The sequence below is a fragment of the Amphibalanus amphitrite genome, unplaced genomic scaffold, assembly GCF_019059575.1.
Source record: "Amphibalanus amphitrite isolate SeventyFive unplaced genomic scaffold, NRLGWU_Aamphi_draft 001333F_arrow, whole genome shotgun sequence".
Classification (NCBI taxonomy): domain Eukaryota; kingdom Metazoa; phylum Arthropoda; class Thecostraca; order Balanomorpha; family Balanidae; genus Amphibalanus; species Amphibalanus amphitrite.
In genome coordinates, this window is record NW_024882826.1 from 60706 (window position 1) to 82965 (window position 22260).

General features: G+C 50.4%; 1 protein-coding gene across 1 annotated transcript in view; it reads left to right on the forward strand.

Annotated features, from left to right (window-relative positions):
• The first annotated feature begins 3677 nt into the window (after nt 1-3677).
• Nucleotides 3678-22260, forward strand: part of LOC122372235 (failed axon connections-like) — a 43459-nt gene continuing 24876 nt past the window's right edge. The window contains exons 1-2 of the mRNA XM_043349171.1: nt 3678-4385; nt 21923-22125. Coding sequence (XP_043205106.1) covers nt 4065-4385; nt 21923-22125 — 524 coding nt within the window. The 5' untranslated portion in view covers nt 3678-4064. The remainder of the gene's footprint in view (nt 4386-21922; nt 22126-22260) is intronic.

Consider the following 22260-nt stretch of genomic DNA (forward strand, 5'->3'; position numbering starts at 1 on the left):
GTTCTGGGCGCCAGTGTGCGTAGTCAACCCAACTCAGGTCATATGGGTACAATCGGCTGAGAAACGTTAATCTTCTGTGGGCGGTTGGCACTAGAGCCTTTCACCAATCCGTCACCACTGTCACAATGTGTCACCAGGTGTCACCAAAGTGTCACCGTGTGTCACCGTGCTCTAAAAGAGTGTCACAGTCCCGTCACCTGCTCTTACTGTCAGTGGTGTGTCGCAAAAGCGCCCTATCGTGCACGACTGAAACCGTCACCGCTGATAGCTCAGAGCGCTGATATCAGTGAGCTGATATCAGAACACTGATATTACTGTGTACACTGATACCTGTGCATATTGCGCTATGGGCAGGAGACGGGTTTGCGTTTTGGGTACATTTAACCGCATGTGCAGCTGCATGTCTTCCTTGAATAAATGCATGTGTGATTGCCGTAAAACCATTATTTGTTAATGAAATTAGTAATATTATTAGCGCTATGCGTTCTCTTCACCGGGGGCTTTAGGGCGCGTCGACTGCAAAGGTCATTTTGCGCGTTCTCTTCACCATAACTATTTCTTCGAAACAGTGTGCTATAGGGTTTCTCGTAGATGAATTGGAAGGACTCGTCGAAAGCCTTGCTTTCAACAACAATGGCACATACTCGCAAGGAAACCGGTAACTCATCAAAAACTATGGTCAATGGAGGCATAAGCTCGTGGCTATGCGCTGAAAATGCACTGAATAAAACGGTCACTCAGCGCCTATTTGTTTCACACCGATCCCCATATAACTAGTCAAACACAATAGCGAAGAAATATTATATTTCCGTTTTTCAAGGGCATATTTAGACACCATGCACTAAACGTTGCAAATATCCTGCATTTGCATTACGCTATATACCATAGTTATACCTATCCACTGTAGGTATACTTATCAACGTTCTATGACACAACCGAGCAAGCGGGTAGCTGCTTGTCATGACATCACACATGCCTTATAATATGACACCACAGCAGTTAGGTTTCACACTACCCAAAAGGTGTTTTTATACATGCCGGTACATCTGGAGGTCGAGCAAATTCCCACAGCTGACCTGAAATAGCCCAACAGTACCTACCCCATCCCCTTGGTCCCGCTAGTGGACCAGCGATAGGTTCTGTCGGTTCGGTTCAGACCACCCTCAGCGCAGCCAGGAGCCCGACCACGACCAGAGCTGCAGAAGACATGACCGCCTCACCGGAGGAGGCCGCCGCCATCGCTTCCATCCTCATGACGTAGTGGACCTGGTTTTCGACGGCTTCACAGCAGTGCAGCAGCGCGGCCAGCAGTGCCACCAGCAGAACAGCACGTGCAGACAGCATGGTGATGAAGAGGTGGGATGGCGACGATGATCGGAACTCAGTCGATGCTGAAATACATTTATCAACAGCGAGCGTTACAAAGCATCAAACAAGGCCAAGTAGGTAAAGTATGATCCGTCGAGCCAGATTTAGGTTTTAGTTACTGTATGCCAACGATGAATTTATTTTCTGGACCGAAGCTCTTAGCCGACTTAGGAACGAGACCATCCCAAAATGTTGGTTAAGTGCATTCTGGTAATGCATTTTTGACCGTGGTCAATTTGCTTACACCAGTTATTACCACACCCCTCTGGCTAATGTATTTGAATAGGCCAGGCATACAGTAATAATCAGGAACCGGGTTACTTTGAGCACTAAGTCCAAAAGCGCCGTGAAAGTGTGCGTATAAATCATACGAGCTCCTTTGAACAATTCTACTGTTTAGTTTACGCGAGTTTGGACAGGTTTGAACTGGATGGGTACAGCTCTTACAGCGGCTCGAACCGCATTGAATAATGTTTATTTAATTATTTTGATTTATGCTGCGAAAACCATACAGTTATGATCAAGGTTGTGGAGTCGATGGATTTTTGGTGACTCCGACTCTGACTCCAGCTTCCAAAACTCAGTCCGACTCCGACTCCGGACAGAGCAGCCGACTGCGACCGAATCCGACTCCGACACCAACTTAGACTCCACAGTCCTGATTTTGATGCGTATCATTATTTATGAAATATTCTATTTAAAAATGACCTGCTAATCAATGGAGGGCTCATCACTAACGGCAGCATAAATGCCTATGAAAATAATGATAGACATGGCAAGCCCAAAACAACGCAAAGACGACACATGACAATTATTTACGGAATTGGTAAAAGGTTTTATAGGCGATTTCAGCTTACCTCGTTTCCTATTGATCCTCTGTAACCTGTCTTCTTCCACAAGTCGAAGTCCCAGACTGCGTGAATCTCGTGACTATGATTGAGAGTCAGCTGTGTTTATAATGCTGGCCCCTCCTCTCAAAGTTCAGAGGCGGCGCTGGGGCATGGCAGTGAGTACCTACTGGATAGATCCAGTATCATACCCTATTGGGTATGCCAACTGCACTTTTCTCTCTTTTCAACACTTACATTCAACATATTACTTATCTCGGGCCTTCTCTCTGTCTTTGTCGGCTAGGCATATTGGTTCGGTTACTGTCCACCGCGATAAAAAAGTTAATCTTATTATTTGACTCGAGTTCCCTGTGGGGGAGGGGAGAAGGCGAGGGGGGGGGGGGGGGCTGGAACATCCCCACGCCGATTCCCGAAAATAACTAAAATTAATTTATCATATCTTATCGGTGCCAACTGCCAAATAATTCCAACACTTTGACGCACCGTATCACACATTTCTTTCTACACGTGTTTAAGAAACTTCAACCATGGATGTTCAGTGGCAACTGGCAGGTCACCAAGTCATGCCGAGAGACCTGACCTCAACCGTTCCATGCTTCTATCCTCAGGATACGGAAATCCTTCTCCTCCACGCCGCAACCCCCTCCGGGCTGGACAGGCAACTTTATCTCATGCGGGCTGTTCCCTTGGAGCGGCACCGCTGCTCCCGAGGGAGCGCACCCCGTAGCCGGGTGCAGTGAGTGCCTTGGGGCTGGGTGGCCTGTCCTCTGGACGGGCTCAGCCCCGGCGACTCACTAGGGTGCCTGCCCAGACCAATGTCTCCCCCTACATCCTATCATCCTCCCGGCTCTGAAATGGTCTCATTGGACCGAAAGGGCCTAACCCAACAAAAAAAAAAAAAAACCTGACCTCAATAAGTTGTGTTCGCTATTGAACCCACATTTGATTATATGGGCTGATAATTATGACGATAGGTAAAGAGGACGAATGCGGCAGTCGGCTCAAAACTTCCCACCAAAGACCTTCGTTTTCCCAAACAGGCGTGAGTAACGTGCAAGCGCACTTACTCGTCTAGTGACTCAGTAACAGATCTCTCAGACAATTCCGCGGTCCATCAGCTGGGAATGTGTCATGGCGGCGCCGAAATGAAGTAAACAGAATGAGTGGCCGGCCGCTGTCGGCAGTGCCGTCTAAGCGACGCTCACCAGAACCTCCGGTGAGTCACTGGGAACTGACTCAGACGGTAATGGTCCGCTGCTAGCGACATCTATAGCGATTAAAAGTCTGGCTAGTTCCACAGCTCCCGACAGATGACACTACCTACAGCTCAACTTCACAATTGACCCCGTAGAAAATTGGTTTACATAAATGTTAACGACAAAATATAAGTCAGGTGTATAGCCTGTGTATTCAAAAGTATACCTGCGTCGAAATCGCTGCATATTGTAGCGTAATATCACAGATCGCTTTGCTGCCCCTGTCCAGGGGGGCTGGGGCACGCCGTCGGACACGCCCTGGATAGTCAGGCTAGCAACCATCCTGTGGTCCAAACAGTGAAACTACGCTTTGATAATTAATATTCTTATATTTCTGGGTAGCACTCTTATTCGATAGCTCCGAGAACTGTTGCTGAACCTAAAGAATATAACAGATAATTTTTATCGGCGTTGATCTGGCGTCCAGACGGCGCCACAGTCAAGTTGCGCAGCTGATCGTTGTCTGTGACGTCACGGCGCCGGAGGGTGCCTTCCATTTCAAAGTGGCGCCGGCGTGAGAGCCGCTCCGACCGCCGCGTGCAGTGGACGTCCGCCGAGTCCCGCTCCCGACACCAACACCAACGCCACCATGACCAACGAGGCTGCCGAGACCAAGACCGAGACCCCGGCGGCGCCGACCGCCGGTCAGGACGTGCCGGTCAAAGAAGAGGTCAAAGCTGAGGTCAACAAAGAGGAGAAGTCCGACCAGGACACGGAGAAGGAGAAGAAGACCGAAGAGAAGAAGGAAAAGAAGCCGGCGGCGCCTCCCAAGCCGACCGTTCACAAGGCTGATTTCGAGAAGGATGTCGTCTACCTGTTCCAGTTTTCGCGGACGCCTGTCCTGCCCTCGATCTCTCCGTTCTGCCTCAAAGTGGAGACGTTTCTCCGGGTCGCCGGCATCAAATATGAGGTGAGTGGCCGACGCCAACGGCGGGCCGTCTAATTACGCTGATTTCCTCGAATAATTTAATTATTGGGCATTAATTTCATATCGCTGGCGCTTTAAATTGCTTTGGTTCAGAAATATGCTCAGCAATAAGCCTGCCGTTTATGAGAGTCATGCATAATTGATACCGAACATGGTTTGTACAATCTTTTATAACGGATATGCTAGGTATATATGTCCAATTTTGCCCAGTTTTTTTTTGTGAGCACCGATGGTTTGTGTGTCATGGCAACGTGAAACTAGCGGCTGAATTCCCGAGTACCGGTACCTGCACGTTTTACCCTGCTTCCCCGATGTTTGGTCAAGGTTTTAGGCCGCAGTTATCTCCGTTAAAACTTTATTCCGCCGGGAACAAGCCTGTTCGGTTGGGCGGGATTACATGGACTGGATTTAATCACCCGTCTAGCGTTGTTGACGCGGTCGTAAAAGTCGAAAAATGGGCGACTTTAACGCGCGCTTGAACATGACATATTTTTGACAAAATAGCGGTCTTGGCTGCGACTGGTTTCGGGATCATCCCTCCCGTTTGAAAAGCCTCTTTCTCTTCCTGGTTTCTTTCCTCTCCCCTCCTCCTGTTTCTCTTTTGTTCACATTTTCTTTGCTATCTCTTTCCTTCCCTCTCTCTTCTGTTGACTGCGAAAGTTTCCATGTCCGTTCCGAGTGTTTGAATTTCTGCCCTGGCCCGCTGACGCCATTACCCCTTCTCGTCCGCACCCGTCCCTTCCCCTCGCGCGGGGAGGGGGAGAGGGGAGCGGCTGGGGGCGCCGCGTCGCCTGCCTATGGGGAGGGGAGGGGAGGTAGGTAGGGGAGGGGAGGGCGCTGCCCGGTTGGGATGGTTCGCCCGACTGTCGCGCGGCCCAGAGGAGCATTTGTCACTGCGTCCCTGTCATTTTACCGTACACCGCGGAGTCTTCTGTCTCTGGGATTATAACAGGGACTCTGGCGGAATTTATGACCGTATTGAGCTGGTCCCTGAACTTCTGGCACGAGTGGGTTCATGTGGTAATTATTGGGACCCCGCTGTGGGGAAGGGGTGGAGCAGGGACAGCACGAGAGGACTTCATACTCAGCTATGGTAAAGGCTAATAATGGTGGAAGGAAGCACACTTCTGGTTTCTGCTAGTTAAATGAGATGATTAGGCACTCGGCTATCAAAAATGTCACACTGGTTTTACTGTCATCGTTTTATGGTAAAACTTGCAATAAAATCGACTTTTTGACCAAAATTGTATTGGAGCCGCTTATTATGATGCCTGCCGGTTATTTTGTACATATTTAATTACTGTTTGTTTCAGTTATTTCGTAAAATTAAGGCATTAAAGTAATTTAATCGAAATCCTTGTATAAATCTAAAAGCGTTGCAACCAGTCCCAATTTGAATATATCGCTAACATTGGTCGGCTGCATTTTGCCTCAAACGGGATCACGTTTGGTGTTTCTGGCCGTTTACTGATTCAATTATTCAGCTCACGGCGGTGTTTTACATTCTAAACGTGAATAATTGATTAAAAGGACACCCAGCTACAACGGATCTCTTCGCTGATCCCGAGCACTAATTAGGCTCAAGCAATATTACGTTACGAATTACAATATTGATTTTGTTCAGATATGCGGAACCGAAATATAACCCTAATCTGAGAGCGCCAGGAAGCGACCGGTTATAGCGTGTTTTGATATTAAACCTGATTCCCATTTAGTATTCCAGTAACGTAGCGGGCTCTTTAAATTCCCCGTCCTCTGCCTAATCATATAAACAGACTCGTGACCAAATTAAACGTCGTACACTACACTAATATTGACTCGGCCAAACCAATCATGTACTCAAATATACCACCCGAGTAATTCAGACAGTTTGCCGCTGCGGTGACTGAGTAGTTAACTCCGCCGTTCTCTGGGGCGGGCAGGGCCATACCAGCTCGGCCCTGTAGCCCGGGGCCACGCGTATACCGCTATGTAGTTCGAATGGTATGTAGTTTGAGCCGCTCCAGTTGTGACTCGATTATCGGCGACCTCGGCGCCGCCAGACTGGGTTAATGGCACCAGTGTTACCGGTGCGTGCCGTATTAATGAGGTACTTTTCGCTCGGCGACTTTCCTTTCCCGAGAGCTGGGGTGGTTTGCCGACTGGCGAACTTTCCATCGGTGGACGTATTTGGGTGCGGTTCGGCGGAAAGGCATGACGTATTTAGGGCATGAATTAATGACGTGTTCTTTATGTTTAATATTTTAATTTAATACAGTTGCAAGGTGCGTATTGCTGTAATTCAGAAATATTTTTGATAAATGGTGGATACGCAATTTTTCTTTGTTTATTTTTTGTCTATATTTTAGATGTATTATGTTGCCTACCTTTCGGCGCGCGATTCCAAGATATTGGCGTATATCCTTTGGGTAGCACGATACGGTTCGTGCAACATTCTCTGTGCATTCACTAAACACAGATATACAATCGCCCATTCTTCATTGTCTGCCTGCATGCTGCAGTCACAGCACCGAACTCCTCCCCACTGCACCGCCATGGGCGTCACAATCGCCTCCATACGCCCAAGGCGCGCCGTGTTTGTCGACTGTTTGAGTCGCCCCCCCCCCCCCTCCTGACTGTTGGTTCACCCTAAACCGACCCGGCGCCAGGCGAGTCTATTGATCCAGGGACCGTCGAAATTGACACGGCGGTCCTCGAACGGCCGGCGACCGCGCAGTGGACTGTTAAACGAGTGAACGCGGAATAACTGGGGTAGATAGGAGGGGCTGGATTGGCAGGTGCGGGTCCGGCTCTAGTGGGTCCAGAATCTGGGACAGGGGCGCGGGACTTCTTGTGGGGTGGCATGGTTTGCTGTATTGAGGGTATCCGGTATAGCCTCGGCCAGTTCGCCCTAGCTCTGAGTTTGTTTTGTAGAGGCATTTGTTCGCCTGGGCTCTTAGCCTTCATCAGTCAGCCCGAGTAAGCTCACACAGACTCCTCCGTTATAATTCCGAGCCATCTGTTGGAAGTAAACCACTGGCCTGGTCGGGTAGTCTGGTAGCCAGCAGGTGGTGTCGAATTGAGTACCGCTTCATCAGTCCAACTCACACTTGGTGCACAGTGGCAACAAGTGCACTGGTTGTGGAACAGCCTACCGTCTCTGTGGTCTCTCGTCGTGTAGCTGGTTCATGAAGCTAGTTCTGGAACTAGTTATCGCGCTGGTTCTCCAGCGGTTTCTGTTGCTGGCTTGTGGTACTTGTCCTCGTTTCTTGCTGGTTTTCTAGCTAGTCTCCTAGCTGGTTTTCTAGCTGGTTTTCTAACTGATCGTCTAGCTCGTTCTGCAGCTGGTTCTGTAGCCGGTGACCCCGCTCCCCTCCTGGCCCGCTGACCTCCGGCGTCGCCCGGCCGGCGGCGGCCTCCGGTGCCGGGAAGCGGCTCCATTATACCAATTACCGGTGCCACGGACAGACGGACGGTCGGACGGTCGCTGGTGGTCTGCTGGTCTGCCGGTCCCTGGGGTGTGGTGGTCTGTCTGGTCAGTTTCTCTATCTGTGTCGTGTCCGGCTGTCTCTGTCCCTTAGCTCTTCTGTCCCTTAGCTCTTCTGTCACTTAGCTCTTCTGTCACTTAGCTCTTCTGTCTCTTAGCTCTTCTGTCTCTTAGCTCTTCTGTCCCTCTGTCCTCTATGCCACTTAGCTCTTCTTGTCCCTCTGTCCTCTCCCCTTTAGCTACCAGATGACTAAACAGTTTGTTCCGATATCCAAGGAATCTTATAAATTTTTAACGGTTATCTGAAGACCAGGAAGGATGGGACAGGAATCTAACCAGGAAGCACATTCCACGGCTTTGCCAGACTTCTAAGAAATCTTTGTTTGAGTTTGAGTATCTAATTTGAAGAGATTCCAGAAGCTGTGTTATAAGAAGGCATATCGCTTACGAGTGTCCAATGAATATTGGACTTATGTAATGCAATCGATATTATCTTTTTACCGACCGTTTTAATACTTATTTGATGGCTATAGATTAATAAAGCTTATTTTGTAATTGATATCCAGGCAATATCTGTGATTTAATTTCTTCCGATAGGATCGGCGGAAAATATCCAAACGGTTTCACTAATTAGTCTATTTGGATGTTCGCTTTGATGCTTGTACAGTTACGTAAACCATTTTGTCTGTTTTGATATTTCAAAACACGTAAAACTGCAGTGTAGTCCTCCATCCATCCAAAATAGGCCACAACCCGCCCATGTCTACCCTCTCAACTCCTCCACGCTACACTGATCTGCCGTCCTCCCCGGAAACTGCCAGTCATGTACGGTGCTCAGCGGCCCTCTCAGGCTGCTCTGAGGTGCTCAGTCTCCCTGGGGTACTACCCCTCCCGCTGGGTATATACCCCTCCCGCTGGGTATATACCCGGTGTGAGACCATTGAGAGCCCCCGGCCGGCGCCCCGGCCGGAGTTCCATGAACTGTGGGCAGTCAGTCGGCCCCCGGGCCCGGCTGAGTGGCCGTTTCTGTCCAGTGAGCTCGTCGGGACGGGTCTGAGACGCTCACATTTTGCCCTCGGGGTCGCTCATGGGCGAGGTTTATAGACTGGAGGTGCCCCCAGTGAGTGCCTTCGGGGAAGGGGAGCTTGGGTGGAGCGCTGGAACTGGGCGGAGAGCTGGAGCTGGACAGTGGACACTAGAGCTGAGTCTGCTGTCTGCAGTGGGTAGACATTCCATTGTGTTCTCAGACATCATCGGTGTGAACTTAGCTGGCTAAAAGCCAATGGTATGTCTGGTATGCGGCACTGCATATATTTGTCGCATCGCTCCACGTAATAGCAATGTTTCTGTCTAACCAGTGATAAAACTGCTCTGTCGGTATTTACACGTCACGTGCAATGACCTGTGGTCGCGACACGTGCCGCACGGGGCGGATCTCGTGGCACGTGTGTCAGAGCGTGGGCCCCTTTTTGCGCACCTTGTTCGTGCCACTCAAATCGGCCTGTACCTGCGTGCCGAACTGCGTCGAACTTGTTTAGCGCGCCGCCCGACTCCGGAATCTGCATGTGGGCATTGGCACTCACTCAGTCGAACCGGAGGCCCCGTTCTGGAATGTCTGACCGTGTACCTTGATTTCTCAGATGCGAACATGGCGTGCCTTTCCTTTCCGGAGCGCCGTACGTGACTAAGTGGCCTCAGTTGAGGGGGTTGATCAGGTGCTGCGGCTAAATAGGTTCGGTGTCTGAGCACGCGCTCTATGATCGGTGTATGTTTGATCCGCGCGGCCGCCGGCCTGTAGGTGTAGGGGCGGAGGCGTTATGCTCGTATGTCCTTATGCTGAATTGCTCATGCTAGTATTGCTCACTTCTCGCTGCTGAGCAGCGCAATGAGGCCGCATTCCTGAGCATTGTTCCAGCGGTTGGCTATGGAGGCCAACCCGCGGCGGCGGCGGTGGTGCGCCCGAGCGCTGTCTGAGCCCACAAAACACGCACCCGCCACAGGCCAGATGTTCGCTGTCCGACTTTGGAACAGAAAATCGGCGCAGCGGCTGACCAGGCGTGTAAAGCTCATGCCAGTTATGTTCCTGTTTGTTGAAGCGGTTTGTTTGGAATAAAATCCAGCTGATGCTGGGTTTTCAACAGCTCTGTTGCATAATGCATGCAATGCAGCAGCTCGTGTTGGAGCCTTGTTCTTCCATGGTGTCCGTTTACGCTGAACGGGAAGTTATACACTCCTGGCACGGCGCCATCCTCTGTGCGGGCCTATTCCGTCTCCTGTTCCGCCTATTTCACGGTGCGTGCTCCATCTCTGCCGTCCTCTCGGCTCGTCTGCCACCCTCCTCAACACCCCCTGACCCTCTAATTCAATTAGCCTCTGTGCTGGTGTGTGCGCGCCTGCGAGCTGCTGAGGGGACGATCGCTGCCTGAGAGGGCGTCTACAGCTGCCAGACTAGCTTCTGCGTCCGCCAGGCGAACTGGGAACGCCGGCGGGCTCTGGCTGCGGGCGATAAATTTAAATGTCTGGTTGCTGTTCCGCTCACGTGCTCCTGTTTCGGACCTCGGTCACATGATTTAGGGAGGGGATATTTTATAGGCAGGCGCCGCCAGCGAGTTTATTATGGACGCTGGCAGGTCCAATCTCGTACGTTCCCCTTCCATTTCTTTGCGACCCTAGTCTCGCTCCCAGGCTCTATTTCTGCGTGCTGTTCGGATTGTCCCGCTGCTCTTTTCTTCATTGTTGGACCTCTCTCTCTCTCTCTCTCTCTCTCTCTCTCTCTCTCTCTCTCTCTCTCTCTCTCTCTCTCTCTCTCTCTCTCTCTTTCTCTCTTTCTCTCTTTCTCTCTTTCTCTCTTTCTCTCTTTCTCTCTTTCTCTCTTTCTCTCTTTCTCTCTTTCTCTCTTTCTCTCTTTCTCTCTTTCTCTCTTTCTCTCTTTCTCTCTTTCTCTCTTTCTCTCTTTCTCTCTTTCTCTCTTTCTCTCTTTCTCTCTTTCTCTCTTTCTCTCTTTCTCTCTTTCTCTCTTTCTCTCTTTCTCTCTTTCTCTCTTTCTCTCTTTCTCTCTTTCTCTCTTTCTCTCTTTCTCTCTTTCTCTCTTTCTCTCTTTCTCTCTTTCTCTCTTTCTCTCTTTCTCTCTTTCTCTCTTTCTCTCTTTCTCTCTTTCTCTCTTTCTCTCTTTCTCTCTTTCTCTCTTTCTCTCTTTCTCTCTTTCTCTCTCTTTCTCTCTCTCTTTCTCTCTCTCTCTCTCTCTCTCTCTCTCTTTCTCTCTCTCTCTCTTTCTCTCTATCTCTATCTCTCTTACTCGCCCTCTCCTTTTCCATTTTTTCATTTCTTTCCCTATTTCTCTCCCATAATTATCTCCTGTCGATCGCACCGCCCGGCTCCAATCTGCCTTTTTCTGTCTCTTGTTAATCTTTCTCCCAGCAGCACCGCCAATCCCTCTCGCCATCGCTCGTCGCCCTCTCACCGGTCTTTCTCAACCTCTCTCTCATCGGAACCACCCACTGTGCAGCCGGCAGCCCTTTACTCTCCCCTCTCCCCACCTACCCCTCTGCCAACCCCCCTCCTCAATCCATTGACCCCTGCCGCCCATCATTGCAGCAGTGTTGCAGAAACGTTGCACACACTATTCTCCGCCAGCTGCACAACATCTGTGCTCTCTTCTCGCGGACTGGCGGCAGCCGCTGAGCTGGAACGATGCTATGGTTCGGTCCCGGGCTTTTCGTTGGCTTCTGGACTACAGCTGGGATGTTTTCCGGGCTGATTGTGCATCATGGCTGCAAACATGAGGGTGTTATCATTTAGGGTTTCTCCAAGCGTATAGGTACATATTATGTCGTGTGATGGGCAACAATATGTTAGACGCAGCTGTCGGTGGTTTCTGGAAGTTTGCCCTCTGGCCTTTTATCTCCATGTTTTGACCTTGCTGATGTCCCAATGTCCATGTCCTGCCCGGGAGCTGTCACCCTATCTCTCGCCGCTCGTGTTATATGCACCCGTGCACTGCGTCCCTCCCCCTTCCCCCGCCACGTCTGTCCACGGCTCGGCAGTCGGCTGTAGCTGACCTCTGACGGCTCCAGCCGCGTCTCTGTTTGGTCTGCGGTCGGTGGACGGGCTCGTCGGTCCGTCAACAGGGGGATCAGCGGCGCCACCCGGTCGTTGTGGTGTTCCGGGACGGTGGAGCGTCATTCAGCGGCGCAGAGGAACGAGCAGTAGAGGCGTCACTTCCGGGCCGTGTGTCTGTGGTGCCGGTCTTGCATCAGGCTTCCGTTTTCTCTCCCCCTCTCCATCTCCTACATTTCATTTTTTTCTATTTGGGATTATTTCAGACAGTCGTTCGGTCAGCGATACCTCCTGCAATATGTCGAGGTTGTCATCCATCCTTCCCCGCCTGACTTATTTCTTTGTCTCACAATCCCTTACGGCCTGCGTTAAATTTCCTTGGGTATCCATCAGTCACTTGTCTCGATCCTTATCTCATGATTTAGACATATCTATTCTCGGCTGTCTTCCCCTCGTATCGCGTCGCCTGTCGCCCCTCACTCTGCCGTCTCTCGTGACAACCCTCCTCCCCCACGCAGCCCCGCTCTTCCCCTCCCATCCCCTCCGTTCCCCTCCTAGGGTCGCATGTGTCACACTTGGTCACATGTTTCTGGCCGTTGAATCATGCTCTCAATCCAGCTGAAGCCAGCAAAATTGACGGAACGACGCCATCGTTGTCGTCTGGATGAAGCCTGGTTTATGTTGCGGTTCGGTGGGCGTCTGTTCCTTATGTGTCGGACGTCGGTCACGTGACCCTAGAGGGGTTCATGTGGGGTCTGGTTAGGACACGTTCTGAGGGGAGAGGGAATGGTCTGGTCACATGATCTGAGAAATCCCAGGCCCAATCACATGGACGCGGGTACGGAGAAGGACTCGTGACTCTGAGGAATCGAGAGGGGGTCTGAGCAATAAGCATGCTTGTCCTGCATCACGTGAATTCTCAGGAGTGAAACAACGGTTCGCTCGTGTTCATTGATTGTTTTGGTTTGGAAAGAGCAGAGGATGCGTCTACATTTCTTCTCAGTCTCCAGTCCAGTCTATCCGCATGCCAAACATTGCCAACCATTCCACCTCTAGTTCCGTTTCCTGTGCGTCCCACCATTGTCCGTCGCCGTGTCTCGCATTGTCTCGCATTGTCTGACATTGTGTCGCGGACGACCCGTCTGACCCGGCTGTGTATCTGTGCGATGACGCGTGACACCGACCCGGGGACGCGCGACGGCGGCGCTGGACCGTGGCGATGAGTCGTGTCGCTCGGTGTCTTCGTGTCGGGCAGATGGAGGCAGTTGGGGGATAGTTTGTGACATGATTGGCTTATGACTGAGCTGGCCAATTTGCCGATGACGATCGATGATTGGTAAGAATTTATAACTTGATGTTGAAATAACTCTTCCTCATACAGTTAGAAGCACTTCTGAGCGTCAAGGCTCGGTGCACTTCTGGCAAGTAATGCACTGCACACTTGTAGGGATTCATATTTGTTTACCGATTTCAGTTCAAAACCAACAAATTCTGTGCTCTGCACAGTGCACGTATTCTGTATTAAATATCCACCGCCTTCCGCTCCCTCCCACCTCTCCCAGCTTCCTCTCGGCTCTCCCGCGGGGCGACGTTTCAATAAACCCACCGCTGACAGCCTGTAAGCGATCCGGCTCCATGTAAATCGCCCTCCACCGACCATCAATCACACACTTCTGACGGCGATCAGCCGTCGTCCAGCGGACACCGGTGGGCGTCTTCCCACGGAGTGCCTCCTCCGCTACCGAAATTGGCTTAAAAGGAGGCTTGCTCACACGGGATGGCTCGCCGTCGCTCGCTCCCTCGCCGCCCGCTCGCCCGCTCGCCGGCCGCCGTCGAGCCGAGCCGTGTCGAGCCGCCAGCGAGCACACAGGAAGTGGCAATCATTTCCGTTAGCTGTGTAATGATGTTCGGCGGTGGGCGGCGTGTGTCGTCGTGGCGGCGTGTGTCTTGTGGCACCCGCCCGCCGAGCGTGTGAAGAGGTAGCGACTGTGAGCCGCTAGACGCCCGGGGTGGTGGTTCACGCACATTGTTAACTGCAGTGAAGGCACTGAATGGGACGTGTTTTCAAAGCAAAGCTTGATGGAATGGTGTTAGTTTTTTTAGCACATTCAATTCTGAATTCATTGAACATATTTATTTAAAAATAATCGTTAAATATTTCGAAGAAAAATGATTATAATTGCTACATTCATTCACGGCTTGACTTTTTGCAAATGCAAAGGGCAAGTCGAGTGTTTTCCTCGCCCTCGTTTTCCTCGTTTTGCTTTGTTCATCTCATGCGATGGCGATTTTTTCAAATGCCCGCAACACAATCTCACATTCCCTGCATCTCTTTCCGTTCCTGCGCTGTTCGTTCGCCTTGTTCGCGGCCCACCAACAGACTGGTTGTTTAGCTCGCAACTGCCAGTGTCTAACCTAACCTTTCCGTTATGCATACACCATATGCTCGCCAATAATAATTATCGGACCGTTATCACGGAAACTGACCCGATCGGAAGGGCTCGGTGAGAGGATAACCCAGGCTCCGTACAGATGTCATGCACCTGGCCTTCCAACGCTGGAGATGCATTCTCTGACCAAGCGAGCACTCTGAAAACGCCCGGCTGGTCGGCGCCCCGCCGCGCCAATTTGACTCCTAATTTGGCGGCAGACTGGACGGTAAATCAGCCGGTAAATGAGGTGGTAAAACCGGCTCATGTAGTTACCCGCTGGGAAAATCTCCGCAGAGATCGCTGTTTGAATGCAGTCTGTTGCGCGGTGGAGCTCTGAGCTCGGAGTGGTAAATGATTCTGACCTTGTCTGGCGCGAGGTCCATGTTTCATGTCGCCCGAGAGGCGGACGCGGCCAGGGGATGGTCGGTCTCCGGCTTGGTGACCCCGTCTGACCTCTGGTGACCGATGGTGACCTAACGATGGCCCCGACTTCCGGCGGCGGCCTGGGTCAAGTCGCCGAGCGGAATCGGGCGGTGTCTGTTCCCACGACTGGGAGCCGGAATTCGGAGACTTCCGGCGCATTTCCGGTGTGTTTCCGGCGGGTTCTGTCACGCTGCCGTCCCAGATTGCTCGTTTGGGACACGGCCGGCCACGCCCTAATCATCGCAGAGTGTGAAGATACAAAGAGGAGATACAGTTCGGTGATAATTTGCAGATACTTCGGTAAAAGATAATTGCAGATGCATGTTATCATCCACGTCACATATTTTTGCATATTTTAATGCGAAAAATGATTTGTACGTAGAAGCAAAGAACATCAACAATCAAGTAGGTATCGAAACTATCCATTCCGTCGTTTGCATCTGACATTTATTCCATAATGCAATAATATTATCTCTTCTAAACCATTCCATAATGCAATAATATTATCTCTTCTAAACCCGCCAGAACAAGCCCCTTCGGGTCATTGTCCGGCGCCCGTTGCGTCTGTGACCGCGGGCAGCCATTCAACCCTGCCACCCGATCAGCGGCGCAAGGCCGCTGAGCTGACGGGGACAAATTGTCCCGTCTGGCTGTATGTATGCGACCCGTCCGCTGCTGGTCTGTAGACGGGTCGGGACGGGACGGGACGGCCGCTCCCCTGCTGCGCTGGTCCCCGCCGCAGCGGCCGGTGGACGCCCTCCCTCCCCTCCCGGCCCTCCCGCTCCCCTCCCTGTCCTCTCTCCTCTCGTCACTGCAGGCCGAGCGCTGGGTCTGTCTACCCTCACCGCTCACAATCGTCCGTCCGTCCTCGCTGCGCTGAGCGGGTACACCTGCCGCTCCCTCCCTCCCCTCCCCTCTACCCCCTCTGCCGCCGGGTGGTGTTCGGCGATTACCCAGGCTGCTGTGCCCTTCCACTGAGCACCAAGCCAGAGCCGCGCGGCAGAGCCACAGCAATTACCCCGGGTACCGGCGGGTTCGGGGCCGGGCACAGGGACGGAGGGGGAGGGGAGGGGAGGGGAGTCCAGACGGGCCGGAGCGCACTGGAATGTGCCGGTGTCTGCCGAGAGATAGAGGGGAGGAGGGTGGAGAGTGAAACGCACACCCCGCGGTGGGCACATGTGATGGACCGGCTGTGCGCGGATTATATGCTGAGGATATTCGATAGGTTAAATGAGAAGGGTTAGCTTGGATCGTATGACCGATGTAATTATATACGGGATTGTACTGGAGAGGTCCGGCTTATCACTTGCGTGTGGGGATATTTGCGCCGTCCGCTGGTTCGACCACCCGGGGTTTGACTTCCTGTAGGTGTCCGCGAGGGGACTTTTGAACACTCTTCCCCCCCCCCTCACAGTCAGTCAGGAAATTAGGATTGATCGATGTCCTGCGTCCATTCAAATTGACAGGCCAATGGCCAGTCCGTCTGGTCAGCTCATCGGTCTTATGCACGGGGAACTGCAGAATGTATCACGATCATTTGCTGGGAGCTCTAGTGGCAATGGAAACTGGAAACAATGGAAAGGTGATGGGGAGTCAATGACAGGGCGTTACTTTACAGTCACGTATAGAGCGAACATTAGCGGGTTTATCGAGGTCGATTGCAAACAGGCCTTGGCCTATATTCAGAATGACACAAACCCGCGCGCTAGTTTTCCATTATTTGTACGGAAAAACAGACAAGAGAAGCGTCCAGCTGAGCTTTTTATCGGGATATCCGGGAAGGAGAATGTTTTGTGGGCATCTCTGCGCGATGCTGACCCAAATAATCCGACATTGCTAAGGATGTCTGATAAAAAGGAGCCCCGAGTGCCAACTTTTCGTGGTTTGTTCTGACGAGCTCTGTTGGTTTGTGTTCCTATTCTGCCAGACGGCTCGTGGTCATCATTGGGTTGCGACGGCGAGCGTTTTTGCCGCAGAGGTGGTGGTTTGGTCTTATCAACACGGACAAAGTCCACAGCATTGCGCAGGTCCCGGTAGTGACGAATGGAGAAGGAGGGGGAGGGGGGAGCATAATGCGCTGCGCATGGGTTGAAAGTGTTCCGCGGTGAGCAATCGACCTTTTTCAAAACGCACTCGCGACAGCATAAGTAAGACAACTTGTCTTTATCATAAGGATGTTTGTTTGCCTTACTAAAAAAAAAAACAGCTAACGTCCAGTGGAACCAAAAATATCGCAGCTATTTAGACATTTCCTCTGATCTGCAGCGCAGTCTTTGATGTATTTCCTCCAGCCTCCCAGTCACAACATTGACCGGCCGCTCCTATCGCCGCAGTACCGTATAGCCACTCACCGTTCTGGCGCCGGCCAGTCGCGTGGCGGTCTCACGGGCCTCTGGTGACGTCATCCCCCCTCCGCTCCCCCCCCCCTGTGCGTGCGTGCGTGCAGTCTGGCTCTTGTCTGTCATCGCGCACTGCACTCCGGGAGGGGAGCGGGGTGGGGGGGGGGGGGGTGCAGGGAAGGGTCTTCTCGCGGCTTCGGTGGATGGTTGGGGGCTCTTGCAGGCTAATGGAAGGCCTCTGAACCGTTCTGGAAGGTCTCGTGTAAATGAAACATAAAATACTTGAAACGTTCAGTAGATAAATGATGGCGTCTGATACCTACAAGTTTATGATTATGTATGGCGTATTCGCAACGTGACGAACCTTACCGATGCTCATAAGTAAATGATACTCGGTGAGTTCTAATGTGAGCCAAGTATCACAAATATTTTCAATTTCTGCTAGACGAAATTCACCAAATAAGGGCGGAAACTGGAATGCGGAAAGAGTATTCTTCAACTCAGAGCCATTCCCAGCCCACGGCCCACATTCAGTCCCTGGTCGTCTGTTTCTCAGTCTGTCGTGCTGCTATCGGTTTGTGGTCTCTGGGACTCGTGTGGTCGAGTCTGTACGAGCCCACGCGGGGACAGTAGGGGTACCCATTTTTGGGTCAATTTTCCAAATTTTAGGTGGGGGTGGATTTTCCCATTATTTGGTCTACTCTGATTCCAGCTGTGCCAAAAATAGCAAAATCAAACGATTTCTAGGGGTCGCGAATTCAAAATGAAAATGCCAATTTAAGCAAAAAATCGGCTAAAATAATGTTATTTTATTTTAGAACAAGGTTACCATGCCAACAGGTAGGAGTTAATTTTCCCATTATATGTTCTATTCTGATTCCATCTGTGCCAAAAATAACAAAACCAAACGATTTCTAGGGGTCACGAATTCAAAATGAAAATGTCAATTTTAGCGGAAAATCGACCAAATTAACATTATTTTATGTTGGGACAAGGTTACCATGTAAACAGTTTGGGGTTGATTTTATCATTTTTTGCTCCGTTCTGGATCTAGCGGTGACAGAAATAACGATATCAGACCACTTTTAGGGGTCGCGAGCTTGCATTGGAAGTTTTATTATAAATATGGAAAGCCAATGTGTTGCAGCGGTCCTGATGACTGTGGGACACCGTGCAACATTGCTTTAGTTGTATCTTCGACGTGCAGCGGTAAAAGAGAGCACCAAATATATCATTTTGGTTAATGAACAGCATATGCTCATTTACACTCACTGCCCGGGCTTAGACCGTCATTAGTACGTACCTACATAAAACCGTAACTCTTAGAGAACGACTAGTTATGTAGTCAGAGGGCTAAAATCAGTGATTGAAGCTTTCTCATTAGGATCATTTACTTTTCAATGAGTCGTCTTATTCAGCAAAAAAAAAAAAAATAATAATAAATGATCCCCTGGACATGGACAATGAACATTGACCTATCGATACAATCTGGGTGGGAGGGGCATTAAAAGCCGTTACGGATGTGACGATATAACTCGCATGCCGTATATTAACGGAAATATAGCATGAAGTAGGTAAAGAAGTTGCTAGTGGCCTATTTATATCTACAAAGAGATAAAAAAGCACTAAGCTATGCCGGTATGCATGACCTTTGCCAATTCGCTGGCCGACCTCCCCGAGTCCCGGAGTTTGAGAGACGGCTGAGGGAGGGGCGCAAGCTTTACACCACCTAAATGTGTAATGGGTGACTGCTGTATGAGTGTAGCTTTGCCCCTCCCCCACTAACACCCATAACGCAATTGTGAATATGGAAAGATAGCTGGCGGAGAGCATCACAGGAGAGGAACAATGAAACTACATCCTCGCCCCATTATGAAAGAAATATGTTTGCAATCTTGCTGATGACGGACAGCACTGCACTGGCCTGGCCGAACGCGTGCACGACTGCTCGTGACTCCAGTTCTGGGCATGTGCCACTACAAGCAGCTGTTGACATGAGACGGGTGCAGATATCATGTCATGGAACTAGTGCCTGGTGATGGCCGCTGCCAGCAGTATCCTTGCAAGAAATACGGACCTTACGCTGCACTCTACAGGCCCAGTCCAAACCCTCAGATGGTGCTGATCTGAACTCGAATGGCATTGCCTAAAGCTGGAAATTAGGAAGGTGCAAAGTCTAAAAGACTGAGCCAACTCCGAGGCAGAACCTTTTACTGACTCTTGGCATTGCCTGGGGGCCGACACAGTGGGTGGGCCATGGACATTAGGCGGCGGACCTGATTCTCCTCCTCTTCAGCCTTTGCATGCACACTCCTTTATATGATGCGTCCTGGTTACCACCATATACGGCCCACGCAGGATGAAAATCTTCCGCTACATTAGGTTCTTCAGATTCAGACGACAATTACCTGAGATCACAAGTGGTCTGTGCAAGAAGCTGTGAAAGGTCTTTGTCACATATCAACCATGCACGTATCAGCGCATGGCTAGTCCCCCGTGGTCGAATATGAATTCGTAAAGGATCTGCATTGCATCGAGAACTCTTACATGAACGGTGCGTATCTGTCCCCACTAAAGAAATGAAGTATGTATACATGGTTGATGGGCATGGAAAGAATCGACGCCTTGGAGTTAATGTTTTTGTATCAGAAGTTGATGTCTTTGGGCAGAACACCCAGATTTATCCTAACCTGTCTCATAGGTGTATTAAATCGTAGCCGTGAGCGATCAGGACGGCGTTTCTTGTGGAAGTGTACGGCTAAAATGGTTTGATCGTTTTTGAATTACATGGTTTGAAATGCAATCAGAGCCATGATCTGTGAGATGTATCTCGAGCTAATTTGCACAAACTTTAATTGTATGGACACAAAGAGCCTGCCATGAACTGAGATGTGGCAACGTCACATTTTAGTCTGACCTCACAGGTCATCAAACCTCGAAGGTCACTAATGCAACTCATAAAGGCAGAAAATATCAAAAATGATTACACGCTGACCAGAATGATACCAGCAACAGGAGCAAAACATCCCGGCGCTTTTCATCAAACGTTACAATATCGACATTGTAATGATCGCTAGTAAAGCATTTAACCGGAACCACGTGATAAGAGCACATCGATCTGGATGAAAAAGGAGCGTTTAATGACCCCTCTGCCCGACTCTCGAAACAAAAAGTTTGCCTTTGGTGCGATTTACTATCAGCGTAAAATAGGCATATTTCTAGGTAAATACGCAAATTTCAATCTCAATTCGCGACCCCTAAACCACCTTTGATTTCAATATTTTTGGTATCATTGGAATCAGGAGCCGCGAAATAATGGGAAAACCACCCCCACCCACAAATATCCAAAATCGGGAAAAATGGGTACCCCTAGGGGACAGTGCCGGCAACCTCCATATCTGACTCTGAACACCACCTCTTGGTTTGGTATTTTCCCATAACTGACCACTGCTTCGTGGAAATCCTGGAGGATAAGGGATGCTGTGGTCTCGGGAAGCGTTTGCGTCGCTTAGCATTGGTAATAGATATGCGGGTTTTGGTGTGAGCTGGACATGATTTCGCGACGACTATACAGTATACACTTAAACAGTCTATGCTAGCACCTATATATACGGACAGTCTGACATACACATCTGAGCTGAGGTATTGGGCGTTGTTTACCGCTAGCTCACTGTCCGCGTTTGGTCAGGCCCTCGGGCCAACCCACTGGGCCCAGGCGTCAGCTGGCGTCTCCATGGGTGTCTAAACTCTAAATGTCCACCTGACCATATCAGCGGCCGAACTGGTGGAAACTGGGCTAAACCTGCCCCGCGCCGTGCCGTACAGACTGGGAGGGGGAGTGTGGAAACTAGACCGGTACAGTCGGAACGGTGTGGGTACTTGTGTGGGACAGCTGTCAACTAATTGAGATGATTGGACAATGAGTGATTTCTGGACGGGAGGGGAAATGGAGGTGGGAATGTCCCAGCTGCGATGCGTGATAAGTTACACCGTGTGTTTTCAAATGAACTTGTGAATAATGCAAAAACTTAAATATTATTGGACGTATATTTAACTGATGTTTTCATCACCGAATCCGATGAACTTTCCCTCCCGTTCTCCTAGACTACGCATTGACGACGGTGCTAAACAGCGATAAACAAGGCTGATGGGGCGCAAGTTTTCCTGATGAAATTCAGGCCCGGGATAACTCCGTAAATTGCTCTTTGTCTCCTCTGAGGTGTTTATCTTCAGCCCAATTACTGGCGCATCCAACTTCTGCAGCATGCTGGGTACGCGGCTCCAGATAGGCTCTCGCTCCCGGAGGGAAGCGTGGGAGGGTACGGGTAGGTTGCGGGAAGTGCACTGCATATTAGAACAATGAGAATTTCTTGGAACTGTTGGATAGGTACGAATATTTCAGAATAGCCCTTGCGATCTTTTTATAGCATTCGCCATATTTTCGTGTTAACTGTATCCTGTTTGAATGCGAATATGAAGGTATATTTTGAAGCATCTCTGAACGGCTTATAACTCGTTCCTTATTTTTACAGCACGCAGAGTTATATGAAATGCGTGTGGTTTCATTTTTCGGCGTTTCTTCCGTATCTCTGCATTTTCCTCACCCTGTAACCCTAACATCTGACACAGGGTGACTCACCCCCTGAGTCCCTGACCTCTGGCAGTTGCAGCTGCAGCCCCCTTCCCCCAACTACCATACATCGAACGTCGACCAACCATTTAGCACACCTTCTACGACCATTTGCTAACCACGTAAGCTCATGGGCCGTCAGCCGAGACTAACCACTCCTCCCTCTCCCTCAGAACGTGGACCACCGGATGAAGCTGCGCTCCAAGAAGGGTCAGCTGCCGTTTGTCGAGCTGAATGGCGAGGAGATCTCCGACTCGTCCTTCATCATCAAGGAGCTGTCGGCCAAGTTTGAGAAGGACCTGGACGCGGCGCTCAGCACCGAACAGAAGACACTCAGCCATGCCATGATCACCATGGTCGAGAACCACCTCCACTGGTAAGTGGATCGGACCGGCTGTGTTTTGTTAAGTTTTTTTTTTACTATCAGTTTTTGGTTTACTTGTTGCTTGATTGGTTCTCGTATTGCCTCATTTTGTTCTGGAGTCTTAAGTCATTGCTATACGTCGAGTTA